Raw genomic sequence first — 11,619 nt, 5'->3', positions numbered from 1 at the left:
ACTGAACTCTTTTGGGGGAGAATTGTATGTCTCCTGCTCTGTTTTACCTGCATTCTGCCATATATTTAATGTTATATCCCATCATCTTGTATGATGACCCAGCACACGTTGTTCATTTTAAGAACACTTTCACTGCAGATTTGACAAAATGCAAAGATGCCGCCAATGTGAGATTTCTAAAGATAGCTAGAGCACTCAACCCAAGGTTTAAGAATCTGAAATGTCTTCCAAAATCTGAGAGGGACGAGGTGTGGGGCATGCTTTCAGAAGTCTTAAAAGAGCAACACTCTGATGCGGAAACTATAGAACCCGAACCACCAAAAAAGAAAATCAACCATCTGCTGGTGGCATCTGACTCAGATAATGAAAATGAACATGCATTGGTCTACACTACTCTGGATCATTATTGATCAGAATCAGTCATCAGCATGGACACGTCCTCTGGAATGGGGGTTGAAACATGAAGGGACATATGAATCTTTAGAGCATTTCACACGTAAATATCTTGCGACGCCCGATATAACAGTGCCATGCGAATGCCTGTTTTGACTTTCAGGTGACATTGTAAACAAGAAGCGAGCATCATTATCTCCTGCAAATGTGAACACACTTGTTTGTCTGAGTGATTGGCTGAACAAGAAGTAGGACTGAGTGGACTTGTAGGCTCTACAGTTTTACACTGTTTTGTTTTTGAATGCCGTTATTTTTGTACATAATTCTACATTTATAAGTTCAACTTTCATAATAAAGAGATTGCACTACAGTACTTGCAATGCGGGAATTGAAAAATAGTATAGTTTTTTACAGTGCAAATATTTGTAATAAAAAATAAATATAAACTGAGCATTGTATACTTTGTATTCTGTATTGGAATTTAAATCAATATATTTGAAAATGTAGAAAGCATCCAAAAATATTTAAATAAAAGGTATTCTCTTATTGTGTAACAGCACAATTAATCACAATTAATTTTTTTAAACTCTGGCTGTCAAGCAATTAAAATCAAATCTTTCACATTTTAATTCAAACCTATTAAAAAACAACCTATTTTAACCACTTTTTCCAGTGGATTTCACTGCACAGTTTTTAACCCTCAGGTGTTCATTTGACATGTCAAATCCCATCCCTGCCCCCAAAGATACAATTTTCTGTAAATTTTGCTACACCTCATTTACTCCCTTCCCTTTCTGACCTCTCACCCTCCCCCACCAGTTTCTTAGCTCCACTAAGAAATCCACTACCACCACCCCCAAGCACACATATGTATCAGGAGCAAAGTTAATGATGTAACATTCAACCCACACCACGCAAATGTAATTCATTTTAAGGGCTTTTTTTTAAAGTGTTTATATGCACCATAAAGTGGAGTGTATTTAAAATGCAGTGACATATCTAACAGTAGCACAAGTGAATTTGTGCATCACCGAGCACAAAGGGGACACAATCCCAATGGGGGCTTCTGGACTCTATTGTAATAAAAAGCTTCCACACAGATGGTGAACCCAACACCACTGTCAATGTACTAAAGAACCAGCAAGTGAAGGTACCTAGATACTAACTTAACTTGTCATTATACCAGATATGACAAGTTAAAACAAACAAACAAACTGGTTAAAAGTAAATTAGATTTTTTTTAAATGTCAATTTAATGTGTGTTAGCACCAGAGGCAAAAGAATTATTAGATTTGACTGAATTCCTTTAGCTTTTTTTGTCACTTAAAACTGAAAAATGCTGCAAGGTAAGCAAAATGGCATACAAGAAGATATCCCATTGGTTGGTTGGTGTTGCATTTCTCATAACACAGATGCTTTCCAGTGTCTTCCTGTTGTAGTGCCTTTCCTTACAGAGAAGCCAGACTGGAAAGATCTGTATCCTCACTTTTGGTATAATACAGTACACAAGACAATATGAAAGCATCGTTGTATCACATATCAAGTTCCCATAAGTTTATATGCTGCAATGCAATTCATGAAGTGCCAGAACAGACATGCTGTTTTACAGATTTACTTACAAAACCTCTTCACCTGTTGGTTTAAATCCTACCAATTCGTTCATAGGCTCACTTAACTATGCGACTTATTAATCAAAGTGGACAAAGGAAAAATGTAATACTGATCTCTTGGGAGAGATTTTATTAACTTATAATTGACATTCTAGTTCTCTGTATGACAAGTCTGCCACACTTTAGGAAATATGCTTTATTGTTCATATACAAAACTACACGATGCTTTTTAATAAGCACCAGAAACCATGAAGACTTAAGTGCTACAGTATATTTTGTAGTGATTGTTACCTTGTCCCGATATTTAACAGGTCAAATCGGCAAAGCACTTCTAGAAAGTTGCTGGGTTTGTTTAAACGCACTATTTATGCATTATGATTGGTATGCTCAAATCCATTCATTATACTGCAGATTAAAGGTCTCCAATAAAAAAAAGACCATTTCAATACATTCCTCCACATTATCAGTGCTAGAAAGTCTAGTCACCATATTTATCTTTACTGAAGCTAATATGAATATATAACTAAAGTAACTTCAGATTTTATTCAGAAGAATCTATTTTCCAACAAAAAAAACTTTGTTTTTGACAATAATGAATGAGTATATTGCAAGTGACATTCTGCACCAAAAGCTGGAGGGCTGGGACTGCAACTAAAAGTCTACATGTCAGCAATACAGACACTTTTACATGAACTCTGACCATTTTTAATATTAACATTAAAGACCAGGTGCTTTAAAGTTTGTGCGCCTGTCAAGCAATTAAAACCTCCACACAAAAAAAAGAGGAAAAAACCCACAGAACACAGTATTTCAGAGAATATAACACATTAGACACTTCCATGACATCTCAGATCAGATTGGCAACTGAAACTTAACATCCACCTGAGCTTGCTTTGCTAAGGTCACTATTTCTGAAAGTTTCACAACCTGGGAGGGAAAAAGGAAATAAAGTTAAAGATAATTAAAGAAATATTAACAATTTAACAAATGACATTATTAAATTTTAGGAGTTCGACTAGACAGTCTATGTTACGAAGTGATGTCAGAAAGAGCTTGCCATAAGAAAAAAACAGATTCATAGATTTAAAGGCCAGAAGAGACCACTGTAATCATGTAGTATGCATGACACATGCTACAGGACTTACCTGAATTTAATTTCTGCTTCAAGTCCAATACCTTTGGTTGAACTAGAGCATCTCTTTTAGAAAAAAAGAGTTAAGATTCTGGATTTAAGAAGTTTCCAGTGATGGAGAATTCACCACAACTCTTAAGTTGTTCCAATTGTTAATCACCCTCATTGTTAAATATGCACCTTATTTCTAGTTCACATTTGTCTAGCTTAGATGCCAGGTGGCCAGCATGGATTACTAACAGATGTTAATGATGTTGTTTGTTCATAACTTTATAAAACCAGAAAATTGTGCATAAGTAATCTACATAAACATGTGATCCTATTACTGTCATCCTCATTTTCCCTCTTCCATTTGTTTTTACACCTACTTGCTGCATCATGTCTTAAAACAAAGCTCTACAGGGAGTTAGGACTTGTCTATGAAGAGTTGTACCTGAAAGTTGTATTTGTGGACATTCTTATTCAGGAATAAGCCACTTCCTGTTTAGTTTAAGTCACGTTGAAAGTGGGTTAAACTAAACAGGAACAAGCCACTCCCATTCCAGAACAAGAGAATGCTCACACATTGCACTTTAAAATTAATACCCTACCTGAATCCATGTTAACTTTCAAGTGTAGCCAAACCCTTATTTTTTTATATACATTTATACAGTGCTCAGAACAATAAGCCTCAATCAAACTGGGGCCTCAGGGTATTTTTTTTTTTTTTTAAACACGAGTAAATATTCTCTGGAGAAATGTATGTTATTTTTAAACTACTAGTACTTTTTAAAGTGATTTTGGTATATAGAATATAATTTTAAATGAACAAAAATTAATTTGGGTCATGTTAACGTTGACAGACTTATCTCTTCATTTATAAAACGGTACCAGTAATTTTAGATGGTGGGCACCTTATACAAATGCAATATAGGTCTAAAACCCAAATTCTCTGCTGCAAAAGCATTCTAATGATCAACCAAGGGCTCAATCAGCTTAATAAGATTTTCACTGTGCCCTTAAACTCAGAGTTTTGCGGATCAGGGTGAGCAGGTTCTTTCACTGAACGCAGCTTGTTCTGGAGAGTTCAACCCCAGGAGCAAACACTACAAATGACTCAGATTATACACTGATAGCACCCTTGCTTATTAGGGAGTTCAAATACTTATCTTGGCCTTGAACTACTACAAGTGTTGACCTAAAAGTATACTACCAACGAGGGGTGCACCATTAGAAGTGCAGCCTTTCAGATGAGATTTTAACTTGAGGTCCCTTTTGCCCATCTACAAAGTTAAAGATCTCTTGGCTCTTTTATTAAAAAAAATAATAATAAAGTAATAATCTAGTCAATATTTCTCTCTAGCAATATAGAGCCGGTTCCTAGTTTGGGGTAAAATAGATTCTGCCTACAAAGTCACCACCCTACCAGTTACTTACAGCTTTGTGAAATACTTTGGATATATAGTGTCAGTCATCTTCAAGGCTTCAAATATTTTATCCTAGACTACGGTTTTAAGTTGACTGGGGGAAGATACAACTTTACTAAGACTTCATGTTAAAGCATAGCATCTGTTATGAAGAGTTATGCAAAAAGTTCTTTCTTGCTCACCATTTTAGCAGCTTCATCCAAGTCATCACAGGCAAGGATTTTGAGGCCACTAGCTGTTATTAAAGCTTTGGCATCATCAACTCGTGTACCTGAAGAAAGAGAAGTAGTGTTAAACAGAATTCAGTACTGAATGAAATAATGACCTACTAACCACCAGCTTCGATCAGAGACAGTGAGAGCTGGTGATGATCAAGTTTTCCACGACAGATCTACCAAGACATCTCAAAATTGAGATAAGTACAGTATACACTAGAAGGCTTTTATAGTAGCAGCAAGTTAGATTTGCTGTTCTAAAATATCAACTAAACAGTTACCAAAAAAACCAATATGGTAAGAAGTAAATATTGAATAGTGTGATCAAGAAAAACACTGGATTTTAGATGTTAATATATATTTCTCTTTACAAAATATTCTTGTTTACAAGCAATTTTGCTATACATTAAGTGAACTGCTAAACACGGTGATCGCTATTATTAGTATACATAAGTATACATAAATCCAAATACTTAGATTTACACAGTAGTGAAGAGTGCTCACCTTGTAACCGTACAACAATAGGTATTTTTAGGTCCAAATCCTTTACTGCCATAATGATTCCTTGTGCAATAACATCACACCTCATAATGCCTCCAAAAATATTCACCAGAATAGCCAGTACCTACATACAGAAAGCAGCATGTAGGGTTATACATTTAATGATAGAACACACATCAAGTCCACCATCCTATTAGATTATTATGAAGAATTTTAACATGCAGCAAAATAGACCATCACATCAGATAAAGGGATTCATCCAACTCAGATGGGCAACAAATCAGTTCTAAAAATTCAAGCTCTAGAAATTCAATGCTAACCAGATAGTTTAAGAAAGCCTTCATTCATATTCTATATGAATTCAGCAGACAAGTTACTAATCTCTAAAATAAAGTACATCAGAATCCTTTTTATCGGATTTCATTGGGACTGGGTCCAGAACAGATAATAAAAAATTCAGCTAATCTGGAGTATGGGACAGTGTGAGGCTGCAGCGCCATCTAGTGGCCAACATAAGAGATTGCCCACTTCTTGACCAGTGCGCACTGTTAAGTTTATACGGTGAGTCGGATAAACACGGTTCTACTGTACAGCAAGACAATTATTGCAGGGTATAGAATCCTAGGACTGGAAAGGACCTTGAGAGGTCATATACTCCAGTCCCCTGCACTCATTGCAGGACTAAGTATTATCTAGATCATCCCTGACAGGTGTCTGTCTAACCTGTTCTTAAAAATCTCCATTGATGGAGATTCTACAATCTCCCTGGGCAATTTATTCCAATGCTTAACCACCCAAACAGGCAGATTATCCTAAAGTCCAACCTAAACTGCCCTTGCTGCAATTTAAACCCATTACTTCTTGTCCTATCCTCAGAGGTTAAGGAGAGCAATTTTTCTCCCTCCTCCTCGTAACCTTTTATGTACTTGAAAACTGTTATGATATCCCCTGTCAGGGTAGGTCTACACTATCTGCCAAATCGGCAGGTAGCGATCGATCGCGAGTGATCTCCCATCGACTCCGGAACTCCAGCACCGTGAGAGGAGCAAGCGGAGTTGACAGGGGAGCGGCGGCAGTCAACTCACCACCGTGAAGACGCCGTGGTAAGTCAGTCGAGGTACGTCGACTTCAGCTACACTATTCCCATAGCTGAAATTGCATACCTTACATTGACTCCCCCGCCTAGTGTAGACCAGGGCTAAGTCTTCTCTTTTCCAGACTAAATAAACCCAATTTTTCCAATCTTCCCTCATAAGTCATGGTTTTCCTGACCTTTAATCATTTTTGTTTCTGTCCTCTGGACTTTCTCCAATTTGTCCACATCTTTCCTTAAATGTACCACCCAGAACTGGACACAATACTCCAGCTGAGGCCTAATCAGCATGGAGTAGAGTGGAAGAATTACTTTGTGTCTTGCTTACAACACTCCTGCTAATACATCCCAGAATGATGTTTGCCACTTAAGCTTCAAAAATGTTCCGGGATTTATTTTTGGTTTTGGAAAGGTTTTATATTTGCCATTTAAGACACCAAGACTAGCAGGCACGAATAACCATTCCCTTTATAAAGAAAAAGCATCCTGATTTGTAAGAAGTTAACTGAAATAAGATGCCAACTGAAAAGAAACATTTTGATCTCTAACAAGAATGTAAAAATGACTGCACCATAACTTTTCCTGATAGTCTTGCTCAACCCATTTTCTGGGGAAAGCACATACTTTTATTCAAAGAGATTAAACCTCAGCTACTAAAATTTATGTCATAACTGTTCCATTTGCCAACAGTTTGGCCTTCCAGTTTAAGACAATCCTGCTAGAAGTATTCCCCAAACTAATACTTCGGTGTGTCACCTGTAAGATGAACTCTGTTGAAGGACCTACATTAGAAGAGAGAATGAGCATGCTTTTTTAGACTGAAGGTCATTAGCTTTACCATCATGTCTTTGCAGACTACATTTAATGTTAGAAGTTAAATTATGAGTAAAAGGGGTAGGGCACAGGAAAATGACACATTCTTCTTGAGCTCTATTATACAGTCTGTATGAAGCTACTGCAAATGACCAATATACCAGGACAAAATGCCCACTCAGTAGAAAGAGAGGGTTAAAATAAGTTCTCTAACATAAGCAATAGTCATTTTCAAATACTTCAGCATATTGCAATGTTCATTCTTTTACTTTCCTAGATAAGGGATACAGCAGCTACCATACTGAAGTCTTCAGCACTGGAAAGTATGCTTTAACACAATATACAGGTGGCAGGGAAAGCAACCAAACAGGCAAACAAACGGACTTTAGAACAAAGAGAAGAACTACATTTTAAAAAGTAGTTCTTTAGCATTTTACCTCCCTTTAAACAAAGTCAAGTTTATGGAAACCGTTTTAAATTATTTTAGTCAAAAGGAAAAAGTTATGATCTTCTCCCCTCAAACAAGCCTAGATGGCAAAGAGCCCAAGGCTAAAGGACTGTGAGGTTAAAAAGTATTTTCAGAACTTGACTGCATGTCTCCGAGGAAGACAAGGGGGGTGAGGTAACGTCTGTTATTGGACCAACTTCTGTTAGGGAGAGAGACCAAGAGAAGCTTTTGAGCCACACAGAGCTCTTCTGACGAGATCTTGAAGAAGAGCCCTCTGTGGCTTGAAAGCTTCTCTCTCCAACAGAAGTTTGTCCAAAAACAGATATTACCTGACCCACCTTGTCTCTCTAATATCCTGGGAACAACACAGCTATAACATGTTTGAGGGAGTGATTTGATCATTTCTGTAGCTACCAGGTAGGCCATGACTTTGTGTTGGTACACTGTGGAATAAAAAAAGGATTAAGGAGGGGGGTGGTGAAAAATCAGAAGGTTGAGGTTCTACAGTAGGGTGTAGGAAGTCTGGCTGGAAAGCAAGCAGATAGGAAGCATGGTTATTTGGTTAGAGCATGCGGGCCGAGATTCAGGACTCCTGGGTTCTATATCTGACTCAGTCTCCACAAAATTTCAGTGTGAATAAAAAAAGATTTTTAAAATCAGATTTTTAATAAAGATTTACTTAAAACTTAAGTTTCCAACCATCTGTCTCAAGGCTTAAACTTACAATAAAACCTACTAATTTAAATATGTTTTAGAAGTCAGGTTATTTTATTGGAATAGACTGAAGTGTTTGCCAAAGCAGCTGAGCTCAGCTGAGATGCTCATGCCAGCTGGGCCTAGATATAAACACACGAACTGGTGACAAGTTGATAGGCACCCTCAACTAGTCCAATAGAGCCAGAATTCAATGGCCTTCAGGCTACGGTACAAGGCCCATCTGCAGAAATTTGATAAGGATGGACAGTGAAGGGATTAACTGGATCACTGTCCTGCTCTCACCGCAGGCAACCAATACTAAGCGATGGGAAAGACCAGAGCATCAACAGTGCTTCAGAAGATTTCAACAATTGCTGTGGTAAGACCTTCAGTGCATAAGGTAGCAGGGAAATCAGTGTGAATGCCAATACCTCAAGAACCAAATGAGTCAAGTCAGTACACATGAGAGCATGATGCACAAGGAGTGCTTTGATTGCAATAAGAGCTCTGACATTTCTCAAAGCAAGGTCTGCAGCAAGAATCAAAGGAAATACTATGGTCTTCAAGATTAAAAGGATCAATCTGCATATGTCCTCAAACACGACATCAGTTCAGTCTCCCAGTCTTGAATCTATAGGGAGAGGACACTAGAGGCTTTGAGGTGGAGCAACGTGGAGTTCAGGCTTCAGAACAGCAGAATGCCAGGCAAGCAAATGGCTCTCTGTACTTCCTGCTGATCCTTCTTCTGGAGAGGTAAAATGTCATCCAGTGAGCTGGAGCTCAGTACCACTGATATCAGGCACACTGCCTGCAGTGAAGCCCAAGGCTTTATAGAATGACAATGTCTCAACACTGGGCCCAGAGGGAAGCAGTGTCTTTCTATTCAGTAGCTGAAGGCAACTCAGGCTACTTCCAGAAGCTCTTCTTCACAGCATTTTGGGCTAGCCTTGTGCTGATCTTAAGGAAGTTTTCTACCTACAGAAAAGACTGAAGGCATTCCCCAAATGCTTAAATGAGACAAATGCAACAATCCTTTCACAGATGCTGGATCCCAGGCAAATGACACAGCAAGCATGCTCATCTGTGTACATGATTCATCAGGTCACGTTTTCTGTACTTTTTCTCAATGCATTCAATCATTTTCAGATTTTAAATGCTGCTTTACACTGGGCAGTGGTGTTCACTAAGCTCTCATCTCTCCACAGCTAGCTCAGCATCTCCTCCCCTACTAACTCACAGCCAACTCAAGCAGCACATAGCACTGTATTAGTCGTCTCTCTGTTTCCTACCATCAGCCTCTGCCCCTCTACTTCCTATCCATCTCCTCTATTGCCCAAGGACACATCTCCTACCTTTTTCCCAGCTCCCATGAACCTCCATCCCTCTGGAATCACTCACTTCTCATCACTCACAACCCTCCAGCTGCACAACTGTCACTACCTATCTGATTTCTTCTTCACTCAGCATTCCACAAAAGATAATGGGTTAAATATGGTATTGTCCGTAACTGTACTAATCTCTCCCTTCACCTGCTAAGTACCCCACTGTTCTATAGAACCACAACTTACATCCATTGTATCTGCCAGCCTGCCCTTTTTGCTGCAGACTTAACCATCAATGGAGGTGGAATACAAGCAAGCAGTGATACCATGGATACCAAGTTCTATTTGTCAGCGTGACTGATAAATACAAAGTCAAAGGGGTACTTCATAGGCAAAACCAGAATTGCACTAGTGACTCACTTCAAGCTCTTCTCCATTCTGCAGGAAGAGATGAAATACTCCAAAAAGATACTGATGAGTACTCATGGGCAATATTGCTTTGTGATGTGCTTTGAAATTGAGTACACTAAGGGAATGATTTAATTCAGGAGGAAAAAACAGGATTGGGGGTTCAGGGAAAGAAGTTTGGGAGGAGAGGGATGGGAGGAGGAAAAAAAAAGTGTGACCTTTTTAAAATCTTCGCTGGATGATTGGGGAGAAAATGTGAGCAGAAGCGGGTGGGTGAAGGCCTCAAACTTAAAGTGAAGCGTTGTTAGTGCAGAGTGCCACATAAACTCAGCTTTCCTTCGTGGTATTACTCCTATCCATCAGCAAATGTATGTCATTAGGGCAGCCCTAGAGTTCTTCCTCCTGTTGCCCAAAATTATACTCAGTTAATTTTTAATGAAATGTTCAAATAAAATGTATATATTATTCCAACACAGGTACATAGATCCTGGAGCTCTTCAAAATAGTACTGGGACATTCATATCCTTCCAGGCAAGTTATCAAAATAATTTTATCTTACAATGTTACTAAGTTACCAAATAGCACCTTAGAATCTTAAAGTTTATGTACAAGTCAGACAATACCCGTTACAATCCAAGTCTGGAATCCTGTAACTGGATCTGCATGCACATACACGTGCACCCGCACGAATCTAGTTGCAGGTTTGGTACCTAAGTCAGGGATGGACAAGAGTCTAACCCCTGATACCAACATTTCAGTTTCAAATTCGTTTTCAAACAAGGAAAGCACATGCTTCGGATATTCTAGGAAACCTCTTATTAGCCTAGCTGGCCACTGATCTAAGTACAAATAAAGCAGAATTTCTTTAGCAATACCAAAATTATCTAGTGTAAAATAAGATAGCCTGGTTTGAAATCACTTAGTTTATTCAGCAAGGACAGTTAAACAGCTTCAAGGATTTTTAAAAGGGTAAAAATGGCACCTCTGTACTTGCTTACAGTACTACAGACGTGATTTTTAAAACTGTGGATCAACTTACTGTGTTGTTCATTTGAGTCTGCTAAGTGTATTAGTGCTTAAAAAAAGTACACCAGAACTGAAGGTGCAAAGATAATTAAAAAGTAAGTTGTTTACTATTTATTCTGAATACATGTAAAAGTGCATCTTCTCTATGTTTATATTGCATCTAAATTACTTTGGTCAGTTCCTCGAGAATAACTGTTTCCATTTAATTTGCTACTATCTTTAACCTAACTTCAAATTACACAGGAAAGTGTTACTTTATTTATTCCCTTTTTTCATACTAATTCTATTAGAAAATTCTAGTTTTATTTTTAAAAGGAGTATTTTTAATTCCAACTAAAAAAGTGACCTGCAAAGAAGGGTGTTTGGTAGCCTCCTCCTTGTAATAAATATAAAAAAATTGAATATTTTCTTCAGAACAGAGTTTGCTTCTTCTGGTTCCTCCCCTCCTCTCAGATACATTACAAGTGCTAGGTATCCTCTACTAATTTTGCCAGTTAACTGCTTAGGAAAAAGTAGAGAACTACTGGGAATTACATCACAACTGTGCAATTGACAG

The 11,619-nt window shown here is 38.0% G+C and overlaps 1 protein-coding gene across 1 annotated transcript in view; it reads right to left on the bottom strand.

The window, feature by feature from the left end:
* Nucleotides 1-2,105: 2,105 nt before the first annotated feature.
* SUCLA2 (succinate-CoA ligase ADP-forming subunit beta) overlaps nt 2,106-11,619 on the bottom strand; it is a 41,843-nt gene continuing 32,329 nt past the window's right edge. The window contains exons 9-11 of the mRNA XM_048850295.2: nt 5,261-5,381; nt 4,724-4,812; nt 2,106-2,930 (exon numbers count right to left, since the gene is read on the bottom strand). Of these exons, the coding sequence (XP_048706252.1) occupies nt 2,856-2,930; nt 4,724-4,812; nt 5,261-5,381 (285 nt within the window). The 3' untranslated portion in view covers nt 2,106-2,855. The remainder of the gene's footprint in view (nt 2,931-4,723; nt 4,813-5,260; nt 5,382-11,619) is intronic.

This window comes from Caretta caretta, chromosome 1, assembly GCF_965140235.1.
Source record: "Caretta caretta isolate rCarCar2 chromosome 1, rCarCar1.hap1, whole genome shotgun sequence".
NCBI classification, from domain to species: domain Eukaryota; kingdom Metazoa; phylum Chordata; order Testudines; family Cheloniidae; genus Caretta; species Caretta caretta.
This window is presented reverse-complemented; position numbering and strand designations above follow the sequence as displayed.